Source organism: Melospiza melodia, chromosome 8, assembly GCF_035770615.1.
Source record: "Melospiza melodia melodia isolate bMelMel2 chromosome 8, bMelMel2.pri, whole genome shotgun sequence".
Lineage (NCBI taxonomy): Eukaryota > Metazoa > Chordata > Aves > Passeriformes > Passerellidae > Melospiza > Melospiza melodia.
Window position 1 is genome coordinate 20,112,747 of NC_086201.1, and position 23,207 is coordinate 20,135,953.

At 39.3% G+C, this 23,207-nt stretch overlaps 2 protein-coding genes across 2 annotated transcripts in view; one reads left to right on the forward strand and one right to left on the reverse strand.

The window, feature by feature from the left end:
* SLC25A12 (solute carrier family 25 member 12) overlaps positions 1-525 on the reverse strand; it is a 45,163-nt gene extending 44,638 nt beyond the window's left edge. Inside the window, exon 1 of the mRNA XM_063162123.1 lies at positions 475-525. Coding sequence (XP_063018193.1) covers positions 475-486 — 12 coding nt within the window. The 5' untranslated portion in view covers positions 487-525. The remainder of the gene's footprint in view (positions 1-474) is intronic.
* A 2,050-nt stretch (positions 526-2,575) lies between these two features.
* On the forward strand, positions 2,576-20,677 carry HAT1 (histone acetyltransferase 1). The gene is made up of 11 exons (XM_063162131.1): positions 2,576-2,621; positions 3,446-3,517; positions 3,830-3,905; positions 5,601-5,721; positions 10,989-11,168; positions 11,394-11,515; positions 12,016-12,120; positions 12,457-12,563; positions 14,995-15,146; positions 16,376-16,492; positions 20,284-20,677. The coding sequence occupies exons 1-11, from the start codon at positions 2,615-2,617 to the stop codon at positions 20,449-20,451; spliced, it is 1,227 nt and encodes a 408-aa protein (XP_063018201.1). The 5' UTR covers positions 2,576-2,614; the 3' UTR covers positions 20,452-20,677.
* The last annotated feature ends 2,530 nt before the right edge of the window (positions 20,678-23,207 follow it).

The following is a 23,207-nucleotide window of genomic DNA, read 5'->3' on the forward strand; positions in this document are numbered from 1 at the left end:
TAAATGCTCCGCTTAGCCGGGCTGCTGTCAGAGCGCAGATAAACCGGCCGCGCCGGCCGCGGGCGGCAAGCCGGGGTCCCTGTCAGACCCACAGGCCCAGGCTGAGCCATGCCCGCGCTGCCGCGGGACGGCACCGGGCTCCGCGCCGGTGACAGCTCCCAGCGCCGGGCTGCCTGCGAGCGGGGCGGCGCCCCGGCCCCACAGAACGAGCACCAGCACCACCGCCACCGCCGCCCCGGGGACCCCGGCCCGCGCCCCTCGGGGCACTTCGGCAGGCGGAGGCAGCGCGGGCTGCGCCGCCGCTCCTCTGGGGCCGCCCCGCCATCGCCGCCCCCGCGGCGCCGTTCCCCGGCCCCGCGGCAATCCCGCAGTAGCGGCGGCAGCGGCCGCCTCCTCCCGCCGCCCGCCTGCCCCCGGCCCCGCGCGGGATCCGCCCGGCTCCTCCGGCCACCAGCGGCGGAGCGGGAGAGTCACCTTGACCGCCATGCTGCGCCCGCCGAGGAGGAGGAGCCAGCCCGCCGCCCGCCGCGCCGCCGCAGCAGCCGCAGCAGCCGCCGCCTCAGCGCAGCGCTGTGGGCGAGCGCCCTGCCCCGCCCCGCCCCGCCCCGCCCCGCCGGGTGCCCAGGCGGCGGCCGCACGGTGTGGGTCCTTGGCGGGGTGCTGGTGGCACCTCCACAGGGGAAACGGAGCCGCTTTAAATGCTGCTCAGTCTCATTTGTGGCGCAAGAGATGCAGCCGTGCCCCTGAGGCTCAGCAGAGGTGAGTGTACCTGTTGTTTCAAGTGCCGAAACTGTTCACAGCCTGAAACTCTGGCAGCTTGGCTGCAAATCGGCTGTAGCTCCGTATTTCAAACATAGAACCTGAGGCCCAAAATCTGGCTGGAACTCAGCAACTTCTGACAGGGTCTTATAATCCTTTATCAGCAGAGCACATATATGCTTTATACTTCAAAATGAAAGGCATGCAGGCCAAAGCCTTAAGAAAGGGAAGGTTTATACTTTATTCCAGCAGTTCAATCACAGTGCTTATAAAACCTGACTTAAATAATACTGCGTATTTTGTCTTGCTGTGCTATTTCAAGGGCCCAACAAAGTGTCCTTTATTAGATGTCACTGGAAAACACAAAAAGGGCAGATTCTGGTACTCCTCAAATAATACAGTGAGATATTAAAATACAATACTGGAACTGGTAGCTTATAATGGTGGTCATGAAACAATGACTCAAGTTTAAAACAACTTTTCTCTGGTAAACAACTGTTTTTAGTTACGTGTCAACAAAAACTTTCTGCATATAACTTAGAGTTCATATACTACATATATACCTATGTCCCAGCTGACAGCAGTTTTGCTAGAAATCTGCCTATTTGATAAGCATCGGACCACCCAAGCATCTTGTTCAACAAATCCATGTATATACATGCTAGCTGAAAGTGTCATGGTTTCACCCTAGCCAGCAGCCAAGGCCTACACAGTCACCCTGTTCCCCCACCTGCAGGACTGGTGAGAGAATTGAAAAGCTAAAAAGTAGAAAACTCGTGGGTTGAGATACAAACAGTTTAACAGGAAAAGCAAAAGCCATGCATACAAGCAAAGCAAAAAAAATGAATTAATTCACTGCTTCCCATCGGTAGGAAGGTGTTCAGCCATCGGCAGGAGCGCAGGGCTTCATCACCTGTAGTCACCTGGGAAGACAAACATCATCACCCTAAACATCCCCTCCCTTCTTCCTTCTTCTCCTCCTTATATACTGAGCATGATGCGGTCTGGTTAAAAATATCCCTTTGTCACTTGGGGACACCTCTCCCAGCTGTGTCTCTTCCCAATCTTTCATTCAGGCCCAATATCCTTACCAGCACGGCAGTACAAAAAGCAGCAAATGCCTTGGCTCTGTAAAAGCCCTGCTCAGCAATAACAAAATCATCTCTCTGTTATCCATGCTGTGTTCTGCACAAATCACAGGATCACAGAATAAGCTGAGTTGGAAGGGACCCTCAAAGACCAACTCACTACCCCCACACAAGCCACTGTGGAAAGTAATTCTACCCCAAGCCAAACCAGCATAGCAAGTACCAAAGTGCATCAAAAGCCAGGCCTTTGAAAGAAAACGGCAGAAATCCCCACGCTCCTTCCCGCCGTAGCTGCAGCGAGCGGTTCAGCATTGAGCGTTTTAGTGTTTTGCTAATGACAAAGCTCCGGTTGTTTGCTCGGCAAAAGCGGAACTGCAGCAATGAGCAGCGAGGTGTGTGCGTGAGGAAGGAGCGGGGGCGGCCCCTCGCAGGCGGCTGTCCCGCCCGGGGAGCGCTCCATGCGGGCACGGCCGCCGGCACCGGGGCAGCGACGCCGAGCCGCCGCACGTGAGAGACGCGAACACCACTGCGCACGCGCGCCGGCCGGCCCGCGGTCTAGGGGGGACGGGACGGGGCGGGGCGGCCACGCGAGCCCGCGCGAGGCTCGAGGCAGAGCTGAGCATGCGCCCGGGCTGCGCGCGCCGCACGGGGCAGCCATTGGCTCCCCGCCGGGTTTGGGCGGGCGGAAGCGGAAGCGCGTGTGCGCGCGCGCGCTCATTTCCGCCGTGCGGGCGCGCGGGTTGATTCGCTGCGCGCGGGGCTCGGCCATGGCGGGTGAGTCCCGGCCCGGCGCTCGGGGCTGCGGCAGCCTCGCCGGGAGGGCGGGGGGCCCGGCGGCAGCGCCCTGACCGGGGCGCGGGGCAGGGGTGCCTGAGCTCGGGGCCGGCGGATGCGGGGGAAGACGGAGCGCGGGCGGACGGGGAGTAGCTGTGAGGGAGGGAAGCCCGGCTGCCTCTGCCGCCCGGCTCCCATGGCCCCGCTCCTGCGCGTCTCCGGCTTATGGCCCCACGGTCTGTAGAGTTAAACCTGTGCGTGTCCGTGACCACGAGTTTGCAGGCCGTGGGCAGCGAGTTAAAAACCCGAAAGTGTTCCTACCTAAAGTTTTCTGCCGGAAGTAAGATGTAGAACTTTCTTATGGTACTTCTGAAATGAAGAGGGGCTATGTTTGTGAAGCATTTGCAACATAGCTGAGGTGAAACGTGTCTTCTGGCCTAGATTAGGCTTTGGAAATCAGATGAAATACAGTTTATTTGCATTTTTTCTTCCTCATCCCTTCTGGAATAGTAGTGCTGGCTAAATAATTGCTAGTGGTGTACGTGCCACTGTAGTTCATTAACAGCAGTTTATGAAAATGACTTAATGCAAACATATTAAATGTCCTGACACGCATTACTTATAATATGTTATACTGAATTCTTATTCAGTATAGCTTGTTATAATAACACGTGTGAAAATTTGTAGTAGCTTAGAATACTTAATGTTTTTATAGTAATGACTTTAATTCTCAGGAACTAAAAAGAGATACTTGTATGTTTTCTAGTTCCAGAACGAGTGTATGAAATAGATCTCTTTATCCTCTTTAACTTTTTTTTTTCCAGGACTTACTGCTACAGAGAAGAAGCTGGCTGAATACAAGTGTAATACAAATGAGGCAATTCAGCTGAAGCTAGGTAATGCCACTTTTTAATATTGTACAAGTGATACTGAAGTATTCCAGTATCTTCCTATGAAATATATACATGTATTCATCTGTGTCAATTTCTTAGTTCTAGTCTGATTACTGATTTGATACTCACAGATCAAGTAACTTGCACCTAAATTGTACAGGATGTCCTGATTTCATTTGTATGCCACTCTCACATAGTTTCTTAATTAGTTATCTGACTCTAGTGGAATGGTGCATGAACAGCTAGCAGGGCTTCTGTGGATAAACAAAGGAAAGGTGGTGACTTGGTCATGCTCTGTTCTTTTTATTTTCTCAGTTCGCTTTCCTGAGGATTTGGAGGATGAGAACACAACATTTAATCCAGAGTACAGCCATCAAGTGTTTGGAGATGAGTAAGTTAAAGTTTCCAGATTTAAACTAATAGGTCCCAAAGGGCAAATTTGTTTCCAAATCATTAAAAGCCAAAAATGTTTTGCCAATACTGAGTGCAAGATAAGAAGTGCTGGCCTGGTGCTGCTGCTGCTGCCTTTGCTGATAGAGGCCAGGGTGCCACTGGCCTTTGTGGCCACCTGGGCACATGCTGACTCACTCATGTCCAGTCCATTGTCAGCCAGCACCCCCAGCTCCTTCTCCAGCTGCTCTGCCCCAGGTCTGTCACTTGTTGTGCCCCAAGTCCAGCAGATCAGCACTCCTGCCCAGCCTGGTGTTGACTGCAATCTGACTTGGGGAGCATTCAGATCACTGATAAAGACATGAAATGGGACTGTCCCCAGGATGAGCCCTGGGAGCACCACAGGAGAGCACCTGTCTGGTGCATTTCACTCCATTCCCCACCACTCCCTGGGCATGGCCATCCAGACAGGGAGGAGTACACCTGTTCAGGCCATGAGCAGCTGGATTCTCCAGAAGAATGCTGGCATCAAACTATTTCCTGAAGTGTAGGTAGAAAAGTATTGTTTCTTTTATTTTGAGTATGCTGAATTAATTAGTGCTGAAGTGTCATTCATCATTTTCAGTAGAGTATTTTCATTCAACAATCTGGTCATAGATAAAAAAAAAACCACAACCAAAACCATTAAACCAAAAAACCCAAACAAACCTATGGGGAATCCACCTGCATGTTTCTGTGGACTTCTTTAAGTAGTTGTGTTTCTTAATTTCAATTTCCTTTTAAAAGGAAAGTACTAAGTACTCCAGTTAGAATGATCTACCTGTATTAAATGTAATAAAGTAGTTACACTTATAGGTGTCTACTGCAGCTATCATTGACAATAATTATAATTTTAGTAATCAGAAAACTTTCTGATCTGTTAGTTTAGCTAACAAGCAAATTCTTCTTCTGGCACATACATTTCACATTTTAAATTATGAATGTACTACCATAAAAGAAAAATCCCAGTACAAAAACATTTTAGCTATGCTTTAATTTTTTAAAAAATGGCCTGTTTCTTTGTGAACATTACTTTTTTTCAGAAAATAAATTCTCTATTCTTCATAAGAGTATAGAGTTTGTGTTCAGGCAGCTCGTATCTTCAAACTGTAAAAAAAGTTTTTGTATTCTATGCTTCTTTTTGCATATACTAATTTCTGGTTACATTGGATAACTAAAAAGAAACTGTCTACTAAAAACTCCACAAATTGCTACACCTGGTTATCTGTGCTTTGTACATTATAGATTAAAGTAGTTTACTCCCAAAACATTATACTGCACTGCAAAGTAATTTTTAATAAATGTTAGCAATCAATTAATGTAAATAACTGTTAATGAGTTAAAGCTGTTGAAAAAGCATAAACACAGTGTGAGCTGTTTAATGTATTCTCTCCTGAGCTGTCACAGTAAGGACACAGGCACTGCCTTACTGAGCTCAGAATATTTCCACTAGAGGAGGGAAATAATAGAAGCAGTGTAAGGCATTATCTCTTGTCCTATAGCACACATCCAGTTTGATTCCCTTTTCCAATTAGGAAGGTTGCTTTACCTTGCCAGGAAAGTTTATGTGAGTGTCAGGTGAAGTGAAGCCACTGTGGTGTGAATGTTGTGTTTTGTTTTGTACCGAGTTCCTGGTTGTTATTTTCTCCTTTCTCAGTGAAGTTGCTTTTGGCTACAAGGGCCTCAAGATCCTCCTGTATTACATTGCTGGAAACCTGTCCACGCTCTTCCGCATTGAATACACATCAAGAGTAAATGAGAAGTTTGACTGTGTGGAGGTAAGTGCAGCTCTGCTTCTGTCTTTAACATAACATTGAGAAGGTTTACTTTGGTTCTAGGTTTAGTAATTTCCCACCTAGACACGGGTTAAATTAAAAGGAAGGAAACAAAGCTTCCGTTTGTTAAGCTAATAAAAAGCTTTGAACTTCATTTCCCATTCCCTGACAACAGTACAATCAAAATTGTGTCAAACAGAACAGTCGGATGTGAGGTTCTGATGCCAAAGCCAGTTCCACACAATAAACCTCAGCTTGGCAAGTCTGTATTTTCATATTAACTGTGACCAGGAGGAGGACTAGTATTGGTGAGGCTAATGATGGAGAGAATCAGTGAGAAGGAAAAGGAGGTTTCTGTAAGAACTTCATGAGATAGTGTGCTTGACTGTGTCTCTAAACATGGAGAACAAGTAGGGCAGTAAAGTGATTATGAACTTCTGTATGTGTATCATGTATGCTTTACATCTTTCTTAAAGGAATGTGGTAATATGATTACCTGCAGGGTTTTTGTTTGGTTGTTTCTTCTTTTTTGTGCAGATTTTCTGAGCTTATAAAATACTTCTAGAATAGCTTTTTTTTTCCCTCTCCTACTGTCTGTATGTTCTCATATAAAGTATGACTTCAGACTGCATTTAAATTGCTACTTTCAAATTTGTTGGAGTTTATTTAAATAAATTCAAGGAAAGGCCTACTGTAAAAGGACAAATACGTTGGAATGACTTCATTAAAATGATTTGCAGTTACTTGTTTTGGAGGTGTGTTAGAATATACTCAGTTCAACAGGCTAAGTTCCTGGACATGTCTGAAATACTTTGGAGGCTAGAGCAACATGTCTTAGGTGTGAAAGTTCATGCTCTTCAATCTTAAGGATATTTTGGAAATAAGGAAGAAAAGGAAAGGCTGTTGGCTGTACAGTAAACATATTAAAATCCATTGTTTCAGTGATATAATTTCAAAATAGAACAGGAATCTGCACCGTAGCACCTTTTTACTTCATCTGTTTTCTGTATGAATGGCAAACTCAGTTTATTTCTCTGGAGGTCTAAACAAGGTCTGTCTTGCCCTATGCTTACTGCAGTTTTTGATTGATCAAAATGGTTGCTTTTTTTCAAGGCCTGTTTCCTATACTGAATTATTCCTCCAATTGCTTTAAGGACTCTGATGGGGACAAAAAAGATCTTTTTGAGCAGCACTTGTGTTTGCTTTCCAGAGCATTTACGTGCCTTGACTGAAGGGGAAGAATGTGGTTGCTTACCCTGTGCTTCTCTTAGTGTTATTAGTACTGTCCAGTCAAATAAGCTGCTTATATTGGTGTATCTAAACATATGTAGGAAAAAATACATGGCTGTAGTCAATCTTCTTCTGCATTGTATTTGCCATCAGTTTATCCACCCTAAGATAACGCATTTGCAGAGGTTAAAACATAAGCTGTCATTACAGCAGAACGTTGATCTGAATGCATATTTACATTTATGTTTCTAAGTTAACTATTTGCTGATCTCTCCTCCTTGATGATAATTGTAGTAAGATGCACACATGACAGATAATCCTGTGCTGTGAATTGATGGTGTTTAGGAAAGGACAGCAGTTCAGCCTTTACCATAACTGATTCTAAGCAAGTTGGTATTAGTGCTCTACAAAGTTATTCACAGCTGAGGATTTTGTACCCCCAAATACCCATACAAGCTCATTCAGCAGCCAGTGGTTTTATTCTGTAATATTGAGTTTGGTTTCATTATTGCTAAAGCAGCTGCTGCTATCCCTGCTAGGGACTGGCAAATATTCATCCCAATATCACTATTATTTTTTCTCCAAGATCTTTTTCAGCATTCGAGATACAATCTGGAAATGTCAAAAGGCAGAAGTCCAGTCATATTTATGCACCTTAACATGGTTTAGATCCATCTTTAAAGAAATTATGTTATTGGGGAAGCCTCAGCAAAGTATGATCATGTTATGAACAGAAGCTGGCACTTCATTTAGTGAAAGTAGACAAAATTTATCCCTTGAATGGCATTAATTCTTTCAAATAACTGAAGAGAAACAGTTATTCTGTTTTCTTCTAGTGTAAATATTAATAGCAATGACCTCTGAATTGCTTGCTGCTTTGAGATATGCAGCTGTCCCAGTATCTTCCTTTTTTCTGCATTTTATGACGGGATAGGGGTAAAGTGCTTCACTAAACTCTGTATCTCACTTTGCAACTAGTGTCTGCATTTGCTTTATACAAAAGTTAATTAAAAAGTATTGTTTCAGTATTTGGTGCTTTTGTAACATAATACTGCTGGTCACTCTGTTTCTTCCCTCAAAAGTACATCCCTCAAATCTACATGGTATGCAAATGTCATAGCTGCCTATTAGTACAATAATAATTTCTAAATTAAAATTACCCAGAGTCAAATGTGATGTACAAAGAGACATTACCGACTTAAACAGTCCTACTACAAAACAAGTGTAGTTACAAGCCCATTCCAAGTTTCCTGTCACCACCTTACATGATTCTGATTGCGAAGGTAATATATTACAGGCAGCACTTCCATGAACCATAAGCTTAACAACTCTTGGCTGCTTAATGCAGGTTTTTGCATGCTTCATTGTAAGTTGCTTTGCCTATGTTAAACATTGCTGTAGTAGTCACAAGGATTGTTTTTCTGAAGAGAAATTTGTGTGCATTCATTCCAGTTTCTAAGATACGAGTGTCTTGTTCTGATTTAAAAAAAAAAAAAAACTTTTCACCAATATCAAAGAAATGCACAAGGGAAGGCAGTAAACACATTTTGGTAGCTCCTTGGATTATGGGCTCCTCAGAGAGAAGTGTTTGAAAGGGACCTACTAAGTAATGAATGCTTCCATTTAAAAATACAGGTTTTAATGAAATAAATTATTTTTATGTTGTTGATCTATTGAGATTCCAGTACTTCATGTCGTATTAACTGAAAATTGCATGGCTTAAACTTCTGCCACTGCTCAAACTGAGGATTCTGGGATTTGCTTGGTAAAAAGGAGAGATCCTGTTAACCCTAAAAGTAATTGAAGACTGTGTTTTCTTGTGTCAGACCTCATTCCAAGGAGAGAGAATTTTTAGGAGGCAATAGGTGAAAATATGTTGTAGTCATATAGAATCAAGAAGTATCATCCAGTGCTTTATTTGCTAAGCCTCTGGCATATTTTAATTCTTTCTGCTGTATTGAAACCAAGACTTCTGTGGTGGCAGCCAGTGATAGATGTGCTGCCTTACACTTGTGCAGGTCACAGTTTGGCTTCCTCTAATGAAGAAACTTAAAAGTGTAAGGGGAAGCAAAAGTAATTAAACATTATATATATTGTACTTCCTACTGTATATTCACCCTTTTTAGTTGCTGTCCATAAGTCATTGTACTGTTGCTTGGAAATACTGTTTTAATTCTACATTATTTTTGCATGCCTATTCAGCTATATAAAATGCAAATTGATACAGATTCTTAGTTGTGATTTCTTACAGCTCTGTCATTAATGTAGACATAAGAGCTGTGTAAACAATGCATTTGCACAATTTTTAAAAAGGCCTTTCTAAATTGTGTTCCATATAAATGTTTTTAATGTAATTCATTGATTCAGAAGAAGTGACTGGTTTTTTGTAATGCCCCTTAAATCAGCAAGTGTAAAGAAAACATATTTTAGTTAATACTGGTTTATGAAGAATAGTGAAGGTGCCAACCAATTATCTTTGTTTTGAGAATGAAATGAATGTAAAGGCTATACACATTTTTACTGAGTTCTTACACCAGGTACTGTAGAGTTGTATTTTAACTGCTTAATAGCTCTCTCTCCAAATATAAATATAAATGTTGGTAGTACCAAACCATTAAGAATAAAACTTGTTTGTACTGAACTAAGTCTATCTTTCTCTACACTAAAAATGTAACTGAATGATAAAGTGCTATTCATTTGCAGGTGCATTGCTTCTGCTTAAGGGCCCATGGTTGAAAGGACAGGAATTAGTAGCATGTTGTATTAGCCTTTTGTAGTATATTTTGTTCTAAGCATCTTAATTTCCCTGTTTTGAATGCTAAGTAGCAAGAGTCTTGGTTTTGAACTAATACCCATCATGCATGTAAACGGTGTGAAAGAGCTGCTTAGTAAGTTAACACAAAGTGTTCTTGTGTCCGCCCTTGTGGAAATAGATACAATACAAACATTACAGCTGAACTCACGGCAAACTCCATTAAGTAAAAACCTGGGTTCATTGTCCAGAGCAAAGTTTGAATTGAATGTAAGCTCATTTTGTTGAATGTAATGTCAGGCTTTTAGGGGTTGTATTGAGGAGTATGGTTTTGTTAAGTTGAGACCAATTCATTAAGTTTTATTGCCTGGTGAGAAGCAGTAATACGTTATTGTGAAGCTTCATCAAATATTCATGGTTAAAAAGAAGTAGTAAATGTATTCAATCAAGTGGTCTTTTGGGGGTCTGAAAAGGATTATGAAGTCTGCTCAGCTGATAGTCTCTAACTTTGGCTATCTGAAAAGAGTAATCTCTGAATTAAATTTTGGTGTCAGAATATTTTGTCTTCCACAGTATGTTAGACTAAGGTCAGATTTGCTGACAGTATTCATAAGTTGTACTATTTTATGTCAAACTTTGTTTTCAAAACTTTCTTTTATTAGAACGTAGGATGTGGTTGTCTGAGTTTGTACTGTTTTGCAGCTGATTCTATAGACAGGCATTTCAAGCAGGGGGCCATAAGAATGCCAGAGTGTGCTTGCTGTCACTTCCCTATTTGGGAGCTACCGTTTTTGGTCTTTGTCCCTTTCTCTCTGCTTAGTTCTGCATCACCTAATACCTCTTGTAAGCTGCTTGTTTGTGAGCCTGAGTTCTGCAAGGCTGTGTAGCATAGCATAGTCTTGGGGAATGGCTGTCTAGAGTCTTGGCTTTTGAACATGCTGCACTTACAGAATAGCTACCAACACTCTCAGTCAAGCTTGAACAAATATAAAAATCTCTAAGCATAAAAATGTTCATGAACTTAGGCTGTTGCCAAGAGTTTTTTGATGCTTAAAAAGGCTGGATTGTCACATTTCTGATCTCATGAGTGTGGCTCCTTTACTTGTTGGAAGATCACTAATGAACAACAAGAATGCTTGCATTTTCTTTTTTCTCTTTCCTTTTTGTTTTTTTTTAATTACTGGTAGATATAGTGTGTCTCATATATTCATTTCTTAAACACAACAGTGACATCAATGCTGTCTTTTTCTAATTTTTCACTGAGCCTTCCACTTTTTGTAATCTCCAGGCAGATGATGTGGAAAGTAAAATTAGAGAAATCATTCCACCTGGTTTTTGCACAAACACAGATGATTTTGTGTCTCTGCTGGAGAAGGAGGTCAACTTCAAGCCCTTTGGAATGCTGTTACACACATATTCTATCCATAATGAGGAAGCTGGTGAAGATATAACGTATCAGATATACAAGGTATGAAAAATTAAGTTAAACTTCTGCTTTTGAGCAACCAAATTCAATTTTATTTTGCAAAGAGGCACCTTCTGTAGTGACTGGAGTGTATAAATACTATAATTTTATCTGTTTGTTAATCATTAACATGCTTTTTCATATTAGAGAATTTAATTAGGTTTTGCATAGATTTTCCTCTTGCATCTGTGATAGGTTTCACCTGACTTCTTCTGGCTTTTTCCCTAGGCTGACATGACATGTCCAGGCTTTCGAGAATATCATGAAAGGCTTCAGACGTTCTTGATGTGGTTTATTGAAACTGCTAGCTTTATTGATGTAGATGATGAAAGATGGAACTACTTTCTAGTGTAAGTACAGTTCTAAAGCAACAGTGGACCTTATTACCTCCACAAAGCCTGCATTTTAATTGTGGCTGGCCAATTATTGGAGCAGTATAATGATATTTTTCCCAGGAAAGAAAAAACATTGTTTATGAGGCTTGAGTTTTCCTCCATTATGCTTTGGGAAAGCTTGAGAATAGAGCTGAATTAAATGCTGTTGTCCGTTAGAGCCCTGAATGTAGGCTTAAACAGTAAAATGAGCTTTGCCTGTGTTTTCTTTTACTTGCCACCTATTCATCTTTATAATAGGCAAGTGCACTGAAGTGCTGTAAAGAGGTCTGATTTATCCAAGTTGCTGCACACCAATTAAGTGAATTGTACATTCAGAACATAGCAGGTGTACCCATTGGGCCCTCACAGAGTAGCTTGCTGACACTGAAAATTCAGTTGGAGAATGGAAAAGAAAATGGACACTGCATGGGAGCGCAACTGTAATTGACCTGCTTGGCTTTCTGTTTTATCTGCAGATTTGAGAAGTATAATAAGGATGGAGCTACGCTCTTTGCGACTGTAGGCTACATGACAGTCTATAATTACTATGTGTACCCAGACAAAACCCGGCCACGTGTAAGGTAATTGGCGGTGTAACTCGTGCCTTGCCTTTTATTTCAGAAGAGGGAACTGCTGAAGTTCCCAATACTTGTTTATAATAGTGTTGATTTGTTTAAAAAAATCCCCATTATTAGCTGTCTATGCACTGATTTTTTTCATTGTTCCCCTCTTGGAGCAGAGGGAATCTCAAACAAGTTCTGAATATTTAACAGTTTTAAGATTCTCTTAAAAATCACGTTTAACATGAAGATTGCACATACCTTAATCTAAAATGAAATACCACTTTGTTTTTAAGACTTTGCATTATGTTTTCAAATGCTTGCATTTGAACTGGAAATGCATTCCTTTGTCTGCAGCCAGATGCTGATCTTGCCGCCATTCCAAGGAGAAGGCCATGGTGCTCAGCTGCTTGAAACAGTTCACAGATACTATATGTCTTCTCCTACAGTACTTGATATAACAGGTTTGTGTTACATTTTTAATAAGGAACTTTACAGGTTGTTAGCCCACAAGCTAACTTCTATGTTCATTTGTGTGAATTTCAAGCCTTTTGAAGATTTAGCTTCTGCTCAGTTCAGAAGTGCTTTACAGAAGTGTATATGGTGTAGCTTCTTAACTCAGAGAACAGCACACCAGGAAAATTCAATCCCTAGTGTGAATGGATTGCCAGCTAATTAACTGTTTTATTGTGAGATAGACAGCTGAATTTGCCAAGAGATCAAGCTTGGTCAAATTCCTTGTTCAACTTAACCCTGTTAGCCAAAACTCAAATTTGAGGGGAGACACAACACACCTAACTAAAATAGCATATTTAATATTAGTGTGCCTGCTGAAATTTCACAGACAGTAAGAGTTTAGAGAACTTGTGGTCTAGGAGCACACACTGCTGGCTGAAGGTATCCATGATATTAGATGGATACAATCTATCTAATACCTGAAAACAAATACCTGAAAACAGAAGTTTGTGGAAATGGCAGATAAAGAGTCCATGTGCATAACAAAACTAACATCAGTCCTGTGATTTCAAGTCTAGTATAGGAAGAAATGCAGTTCAAAAGATGTTTACCATTCAATTCTAATGTAGTCTCATCTTGGTTATAAGTAACTCTCCATTCTCATTAAAACCCAATAGACCACTTGCTTTCGTAATGCGTTGTTGCCAGATCATCGTAACAAAATAATCCACCTCAATTTCAATCCAGTTTGTGGGAACCTAAGACAGTGTAACTTAGTTCATGCAACATGAACTCATGCATAATTCATTTTTCCTTTTTATAGTACAAACCTGTATGTAGCTTTTATAATTGAGGATGAGCAAAGTCTTAATTTGCTACTGCATAAATCCTATGGCATGTTCATGGCTCAGTGCCTTAAGTGCAGGGTTGTAGAAAACAGTAAAAGTGGACTAAAACATTGGTCCATTTTTTTTGTGGAATGAGGCAGGAAAAGGCTTGCAGTATTCTATGTGGCACTCAAATTATGCAAGTTAAGACTCTTAGAGAAGTATTTATTGTCCTTTTTGAGGGGGACATTTGACTTGGGCTATGTTAATATGGCCAAGATATTTAGTTACATATCACTTAAAATTGTGAAATTAAGCCTTTAACTTTTCTGTAAAGAGGAAATGAAGATCTAATTAATTTCCTTGAAAAAGCTAATGATTTACTAATTAAAACTACTTTTGAGTTTCATATTTGCAGCAAATATCTGCTTATACCTTGTCATCCTGACACAAGCAGAATGTATGCTGTTAGTGCTTACTGGACAGAAACTGCCTCATTCTTCTTTTAACAACTCTGAGTGCAAAAGAATGAATCAATTTACTTTAGTGCACTTCTACAATCTCTTTTGCAGAATAAGTGCTATAAGGCTTGCCGTACAAGATTAGGCCACTCATACACAATACATTTTAACCCAACCCAGAAAAATAAATTATTAGCTGTGCTGTGCCATATACACTATGTGGCAAAAGCTTCTATCCCAGTCCTTCTTGATAGCTTTGTTTTGCTTTTGATCATCCTAAAACTGCAAGTTTTAACTATTTACAGTGTTAAAACTAAAGGAAAATGCTTATGGGATGTAAGCTGGGATGTTAGCAATGAACTCCACAATGTTAGCTCCCAGAAAAATGAGTGTTGAAGGAGAAGCATGGCCCTATTGCTTGTTTGTAGTGAGCTTGTCTGAAGCAAGGAAAAAATATATTCAAAATGTTGTACATATTTTTGTTTTGCATTAAGTAGTTGCATATGTGCTCATGTTGATCTTAACTGTGGCTACTTCTCCATTTCAGTGGTTTTTTCTATAGCAACAGTTTTGATAGCTATGCTCTCTTTTTAAGTAAAATTGAAGTAACTTGAAATCATGATCAACTTTTGCTTAGGTCCTTCCAGCCTTGTAATTTTGGATAATCTTCTTTGGCTTCTTGTACTTTTTCCTGCCTTTCCTGCTAACAGAGACTAACTCCTGCTCAATACGTATCTTTAACTAATTTACTTGTATACAATAGGATATTTTCACTAATCTTTTCTCATATTTTCCCTTTCGTTTGACTTTTAGTAGTTCTATCACTGTCAAATATAGAATAGGTAAAAGATAGAAGAAAAAAGATTTATAGGCTAGTCTTTTGCCAAGGAGTTAAATGAGTTTCAATAAGTCAGTTTCACAATACATACGTACAATATGTACAGCACTGCATACACAAAATATTAGAAGTTTCCCATAATGTGACCTGTTTGATGTCTACTGGCAAACATCAAAACCTTGATAACAATTAAGCACAGTTGTTTATATACTCTTGGATACTGCATCTGCTTTTGTTTTCCATAGTTCTTTGTAATTACATACCAGAGATGAGGAAACAAATAATGTTGATAAGCTTTTTTTATTCTTTCTAGCTGAAGATCCTTCTGAGAATTATGTGAAGCTTAGAGACTTTGTTCTTGTAAAGCTCTGTCAAGATCTGGTTTGCTTTTCCCCAGTAAAGTTAATGCAAGGTTTCAGTCAAGAAATGGTGACGGAAGCTCAACAAAAGTTGAAAATAAATAAGGTATTAAATCAGTACAGTTGTAGTTGGACATATTCTTATCAAACAAGTACAATACCATTTAAAGTTAGAGAGAGACATGGAATTTACAATCTTGCTTATTTTGACACTTGTTAAGGATGCATCAAGAGATACATGGCTTGTGGTTTTAGATAAATGCCTTCTTTACCTACAAATTCTATTATAATAGAATTTGACATGGCTTTAATTTCTTTCAAGAGTATGCAACTAAGAGTCACTTTGGGAATGTGGAATGCTAAAGTGGCAAACAACTTACTAATGCAACTCTAGACACTTGGAGAACTAAAGTGTTAAATTGAACAATTAAATTTGATTATAATCTTGAGGTATTAAACTCATTTTTGAGTACGATAGTGAAATAGCAAAGTTGCTTAATTAAAAATGTATTTGAGTGTGGTGTACTGAAGACTTTAAACCTTGAGGGATGGGCAGTGTGAAGCCATATTCAGGTGTGTTCATAAAAATGGTATAGCTTATAGAAGGAAACTACATTTGCAGCCTTCTGTATTTTAAATCTGAAGGAATAAATAAATTTCATTTGGTTTTTTAACAGTATATAAACATGTGGTAGTGTAGCAAACAAACCACTTTATTTTTGCTGGGTTGTTCAGAAACAAATACTTAGTCTTAAATGCAAGTTAAGATTAATATAGTAGCAACATAATTTTCTCCCCAGTTGTCATACTTTCTGATCCTGATAGCAAAAGCATTCAGTTTTTCCATTTACTAATTAATTTTCTTCCCCAGTAAACAGAAAAGTTTAAATATTGTTGTTTCAATTTCATATTTATAACTTTCAGGGGGCCTTTAGAAGGGCAGTAGATATCTGTGGATTGTTAAAATCAGCAAAGTGGATACTGCTTGGTATTGCTTCACATCACTCTAGTTCCAGTCCTTGTTCTTAGAAAGAAGTGTGTTTGGACTCTGGCTTCTGGGCTTTCTGCTCTTCACTTACAGCAAGTCCTTGAAGCACCTCTATGGCTGGTGCAACACTTGAGAGATCAGACACTGGGTGCATGGAAGAAAATTGTTTTCAAGTAAAAAGAAAAATGTTTATTCACTGAATTCACTAGATAGGATGGATTTATCCTTGCCCCTGTCTTCTAAGAAGATAAAGAATTACTCTAATATTTCAGTATTTCTGTACTTGGAGTTCTGTTGAGTGACCTCTTTATTCAGATGTGTTTTTTATTCTCCTTTCTGTTCATTAGCAACACACAAGACGAGTTTATGAAATTCTCCGGTTGCGTGCAACAAACATGGGTGATGCAGAACAGTCCAGAAGCTATCGCTTGGATGTTAAAAGAAGACTGATTGGGCCCTACAAGGTGTATATGACTTTAATATCATTTAATATTTATTTCAAGGCTAATTATACTTGATTTCACTTTAATTTCCATAAATGTAGTTGATGTCAATTATGTTGCCAATCAACTACTATTAGTTATGCAGTGTTCAGCTGACACATATACAGATGCAGAGGACATTTGTACGTAGCAGCACTGAAGATCCTGTGTTTGGTTCCTGACGTTTCCTGCCCAGTTCCAGCAGGAGGTTACTGTTAAGCCTATGCTATCTAGCTCCAAGTGGCATTATGCCCAGGTAGGTTTAATGGGGGGAAATGGTCAATTTCTTGAAGAGGTTAAAAACATACCCTAAATAGACAAGCCAGAAATTTGAAGAGAGGTGAAGTTTACACTGCAGACTAGGTATAGTTTAGATTCCTGTTCTAGTTGTTTGCTCGATCTCAAGAAAACAGCTTGCTAGAAGTAATTGTCACGTCAACATAGGACTAGCTCCATGCAGATGGAAAATAAAATACCAGCAGTAAAATTCAAGCAAGTACTCAACATAGTACCAAGTAATTTTCTTAATTCCTATTATTTATGCATCCTGGATTTTCAGTGTGGTTGGTCTGTGTTGCATAAACTGAACCTTTGAGATATGGATTTTAAAAATTATATCTTAGTTGTGAAAGGCATCAGTGTTTAAATCAAGAGTCAAAAAGGCCACAAATAAATCTAGGTTTATTGCTGTAACTAGCATGTTAGCTACTGTTGTCAATTAAGTACTTGCCAAGCAAACCAAAATCCTGCATATAAAGGTACACAGAGCACAAGGACTACCTTGATTAGCTTGAAAACTTTTCTAAAGTAGCATTTACCCTGTTATACCAAATAGCAAAACTTTGCTTGTAGTCACATTGGGCTTACAGGGGCTATTAGTAGAAATGAGAGGCCAGGATTGAATTATTAAATGTTTATCTGATCTAGTGATAACTTCATGTCATGCTGAATGCCAGAACCTTAATCAAAACACACTGTCTTTCACCAGTGTCTTGTCTCATTTGCTAAATTTCACTCAGTGTTCACTACAAATAGGTGATTTTTCAGCAACTGTTTTTCATGACTATTACATGGTTTCAATTCACTCACTCATTACTGAGGTCCTGTAGGCAAAATCCAAAATTTCATAAGCAGCTTCAATTCTAGTGCTTCTAGCAGGTGTTTCCACTTCAGTCTTTGCACACAATAAGTGCATGGATAATGAATGGATTTGTATCACTAAATATGCAATATTGCTACTTTAGAACATTGCATTTTTAGTTTTTTGTTATTTCAGTGGGGATTCAAAAGAATCCTTAAAGCAACCAACTCCTTTTTTCCCAGATTTTAAATTTCATGTTCTGAAATAGTCATCTTGTTTATAGTAGTTCTACCTAGTAAATAGCTTACTCATACATTCATTTTAAACAATTTCCAATAAATTTAGTCACACTTCCATTTCCAAAAAGGTTTCAGAAATTTAATGAAACTAACTTTTAGTATAGAGAGGGTAGTTTTGAGGGTGGGAACCAAACTTTATAAACATATAATCAGGAATATTACTGCATACACTAATACTGGTGTCATTTTATCACATAAACTGCTTGATAGCTTCATTTGAAAAGTGCTGTACAGATGTAGAATAATTCTAAGTTGATACTACCTTAGTTTAATAAAAATGGTATTAATCTAAGAATTATTTCCTGGCTAACAGTAGCAGTGAAAAAAACTATATGCAGAAAGCTCAGGGGAAAAACATGTAATACATCTATTCCCCTGGAAGTCATTACATTAGCAAGGAGGTGGTTGCTAAACATACTGAGACCTTTGTGCATGTGGCTTGACTGCCTTGGGATGACTGATGCAGCAAGGTCTGTTGCTCTCTGTATAAGTAGCACTAATACAGGAAAGAAAATATTTGGTATATTCAATAACAGGGCATCACTCCAATGTAGTTTAAAGGATAAGCAGCTTCACTGTAAAATGTCAGTTTCACTGACTTCTCCATTTCTGACAAACTGCATTTTATTAGTTGATTGTGCTGGTAGACATATCTCCTTGATCATGTCTTTATTCTTCATGTCATCCCTCTTGGAAGTAAATACCACTGCTGCACTGGGTTTTTAATTGTGATACTTTGTTTGCTATTTGAATATGCTTTTCTGCCAGCCCAACAACTTTATCCCAAAGAATCCTCTTGAAGCTGCCCAGGTGAAATGGTACCGATGGCAGCTTTCAAAATCTTGTGTACCTGGATATGCTTGTAGTATATTTGGAGGGGGGAAATGGATATTGAAACAACTGGTTATCTGAAACATTCAAAGAGAGTTTGCTTTTTAGCAGGAATCTGGAACTTAAAGATGGCCTAATGGTGCAATATCAGATGTAGTGGGCATTTAAAAGCTTGCACCCTTTTTTTCAGAGCTAATGTTTAATCTAAATCTAAATCTAAATAATCTAAACAGACACTCCTGTTAATTAGGCAGACTTTGAATTAATTCTAGAATAAAGTTTTAGTTGCTCTGCTAAGAGAAGCTAGGCCAGAACGTACTAATACACTATTTTCATTTCACTCATACAAATTTTCATTTGGGCAGCTCATCGTATATTTTGAGTATCTTACTCCTTTTGACTACACAGAGCTAATGTGAATCAAAAATTTAAACATCTATGCTGCTTTTCACATCCTTTCAACAAGGAAAGGTTTCTTGATTATTGACCAGAAATGTGCTTGAATTCCTCATCAGTACTTAAGTACAGAACCTCCTTTTCTGAACTGAACTTTGCCTATCTGTGCAATCTTTGGGATACAGTAAACATTTTTCTGGTCTTACTCATTTACAGTTCCCTGTAGTCTCCACTCCTCCCTCCTGACTCTCAGAATCAATCACAGAATGAAAACAAATACTCCTTTGAGGGATAAGCTTAAAATTAGAGCACAAAAGGACTTTGATTTTGAGAGTATTAGAAATAGAATAACTTGGTGAAATTTTGTTGTTTTAATACATTGATTCCATAGGTTTTGCAAAGATTTATTGGTCAGACATCAGGCATACATAATACTTTTTTTTAATGAGGTGTTGAATGATATTCTGCTTTTACAAGGCTAGAGAAGACTGAAGAATGAAGAACTGAATAGTTCAGAAATAGGTATCATCTATATAAAAGTATATCTGGGTAAAGAAAATCTAAAAGTATTTTGAGGTGTTTTTAAGAAACAGGTAAAAATCACACGTGACAGAGCAAGGACAACTTATCTTCCTGTACAAATATGTTTATGCTTATAAATAATCTTACTGCTTTTCAGTGCTGTTACTGCTAGTCCCTGGTAACTTGAATAATTTGTAAGAGTTTATGAAACTTTTTCTGTGTAGTGGAGGCTTAAAATTAATTTCTGACAGTCAGTTATAGGGAAATTTTTTGGCTGAATAGTCACGTAATGAGACACCAGTTTAATTAATGTAGGATTAAATATCCTGGTCAGATTTCTACAGTCAAGATTTCTGTGCCATCCATCTTCAGTAGTAGGTGTACTGTTAGACCTAATCTGTTTGGTTTAGGAACAAAATCTGAAACCATTTCTCCCTTCGCTAGTTCATTGGCAATACAGAAACTATGAGCCTTTAACAGAACAAAGGTAGTACTAATCAAACATGGTTACTGCCTCTCTTGGGATTAGGGACATCTTAAAGAACTAGATACTGAAATAGAATAAACTTTGATGAAACACCATAATGAAATACCATATTCTTGATAATTACTGGCTGTGTTCAAACTACTGTTTGTTTGCTTAGAAAAAACAGAGAGAACTTGCCAAGATGAGAAGGTGTCTAAGACCAGAGGAGATGACTAATCAGTTGAACCAAATAGACCTAAACTTGCAACGTGAGCAGTTAGAAGAGAGCTTCCAACAGCTTGTTTCAGATTACCGAAGAGTCCTAGAACGACTTGCACAAGCATGAGGATCCTACTTGTACAGGAAACTTGCAGATATCTATACAGTGTTGTAAAACACATCCTTAATTGCCACTTAACTGCAAAAATCTCATGTGACGTTTTAATCACATTAAAGGTGACTTGTGTTCCTGTGCATTTTGAATATTTTCTATTTTTGTGTTGTAGATTTAAAAATGTTGTACTTTAGGTTTTGGGGCACTTCTTGATGAAATAAAAAAATGTAGATTCTCAGATACAGTGTTACTTCAATTGTATGAATTTTCTTTTACCCTTTTGTTTTGATCAAGACTTAATAGATACTCGAATAGCAAGTTAATATATAAATCTAAGCCATCTCTCACTTCTAACTTGATTCTCCTGGGGCTGTTCTCCATGGATCCTGTTGTACAGGGTAGGGCCTGTGCAGGTTTAATGCCATGAACAGGTGACAAGGTTGGTTCTGTGGGCTCTCTGGTGTTTCCTGTGTACTGGCACTTTACCCTTTGCTAAAAGTGGATCCTGCTGCTGAAAGCAAACAGACACATTCTGTTTGAGCCTCTAAAGTGCCTCTAACACATTCTTCATCAAACCCCCAAGTTTTCAGGTTTTTGCTTTTACAGGAAGAAACCTCCCAGCTGGGGAACCAGCCAAGACTTTGTGAGGACTCCAAAAACACTTCTACTAGTGAAAGAAACATAAATTTGTAGGAAGCAACTGCCTTTATATAGTTGCTTGATTCTGTTCTGCTTTCCATTACTTCTCAGACCGGAGGTTAGTTCAAAAATATTCTGTCTGTCCTCCCTCAAAGGAATTAATTTTTATCTTTTCTGGTAGTTCAGGCTTTAGAGGATTTAGTCTGAATAAGGATCATTGAAATTTCTGAGCCATGTTTGATGGTCCTAATGGGATTCAGGTCTAGCTTTCAAAACTGGAGCTAGTAAGTTGACACATCTCCAGTACCTGATGTGATGTGGAGAAAGTAAAATCTTAAGTGTTTTGAATCTGTGGGATTTTTTGTATTTTATATTAAATGATTTTTAGAAATTTTCATTCCAGATTAGGGTATTTTGGCTGTATGATATGTCTTTCATCTACTGTAGTATCCAAATCTATTAATCAGTAGTAACAATCATTAAAAGACCTTTCCTGGTAGTAATAGGAGTTTGAATTTTTTCTGTGGATGGTTCTGGGTTTTTTTTGGTTTTTTTTTTTTTTTTTTTTAATTGAATATGTTCAGAACTTGGGGATAAGTCAGAAGTAGGAAAGCTGAACTGGAGAATTGTGCTTAAACTTGGTTCCTGTGTAGAGGTCTGGGGTACTTCTGGAGCAGCCTGCACTAACACTCCCTGAGCTTAAGCCATTGAAGAAACTGTAGGACTGACAAGGAGAAAGTGTCTTAGAAATACTGAGCCAAAAAGCACAAAATTGCTTTCCTTAATCACAGTTACCTTTTGCTATTCACAAATAGCAAAACTTCTCTCACACAGTGACAAGGGCAGATTCACTTTTTCATAACAGATTTATTTTTTTCTTTTTACATGGACATTGAAAGAGTTTGAAATAGTGCTTCCAGTTCCTTTGCTGGTTTCTCATTCCAGTATGGTCTTGGGAGCACTCTAAGATGTTGGGATGTGCCTATGCACTGAAAAACTTCCTGGTGTGAAAAATAGGAATAAACTGCTTCCTAGAGGCCTGGAAACTGAATCCTTCCATCCTGCAGCAGATTACAGCTTCTGCAGCTCTGCTGCCATGAAAGACCTTGTCAGTGCACCCTAATCCATTACAGTAAATTAAGCCAATTATCTGAAGTAATCTTCATCAGCAAATTAAACTAGCCCTGCTGACTTTGCCTGAAGTGGTCTTAACTGACTGGACTATCCTTTCCCTTGGCAAAGAGAAGGAGGCAATAATCTTGTTGGACAGCTAGAAAACTACAACAGCTCTTCTGGCGCTGCTGGGGGGCACACGCCAGTTTCCTTCAGTCGGCTTGTGGGGTGCAGCTGTTTGAGTAACACTTCAGACACTATGCACTCTTGGTACAATTAACTAAATACCCACATTTCAGGATGCTGCTGGACAAAGTCCTAGCTTGCCAGTCTGGATATTTTGCTCATGATTTTCAGCAGGATAACTTCACCTACAAGTGAACTGCAGGATGCTTGTCTCCGAAGTACACACAGCAGCAACTCCAGCTGTTCAGTGAGTCACATTGTGAAATTAAAAAGTGTAATACTATTTATAGAAGTTTAGTAAGTTTTGTATAATGTTTGTATTTCTACATTAACATAACTAAGAACAAGGACCTCCTACTATATTTAAACAAATACTTTGAGGTGTAGAACACAACTAGTGTGGTTTGACTGCTGCATGCTGAGAAGACCGGTGAGCTCCTAGCAGCTGTTTGCATGGAATTGCAAGTAGGTACTGGAGGGGCTCAATTGTGGATTTGTGAGCTGACAAATTAACACTGAGGCTTGGTAGCAGCTCTTTCACGCTAGGCTGGGGGCATGAGAATTGGATAGCTGAAGCTGAATGCTATTGGTGCCCTCTCCTATTCTGGGCACAATATGATGCTAAAGTAATCCTGGATTATAAATATTTTTGTTCAAATACTTAATCTATTATTCTAGGTTACTTTCCCTCTTTTCAGTTATTACTAGCTAACAGAAACTTAAAGCAAACACTAATAATAGTCTTATTAATAATAGGTTTATGTGACTTTTTTTCTGCATTTTGATAAAATCCAGATACTTTAGTCACTTCACTCAAATTTCAAGTGAAA

What these genes read in the sequence shown, in the direction of transcription:
- HAT1 (XM_063162131.1), top strand. An exon ending in AGAAGTTTGACTGTGTGGAG is followed by an intron (nt 5,722 to 10,988) that starts GTAAGTGCAGCT and finishes TGTAATCTCCAG; the next exon opens with GCAGATGATGTGGAAAGTAA. An exon ending in GACTGATTGGGCCCTACAAG is followed by an intron (nt 16,493 to 20,283) that starts GTGTATATGACT and finishes TTGTTTGCTTAG; the next exon opens with AAAAAACAGAGAGAACTTGC.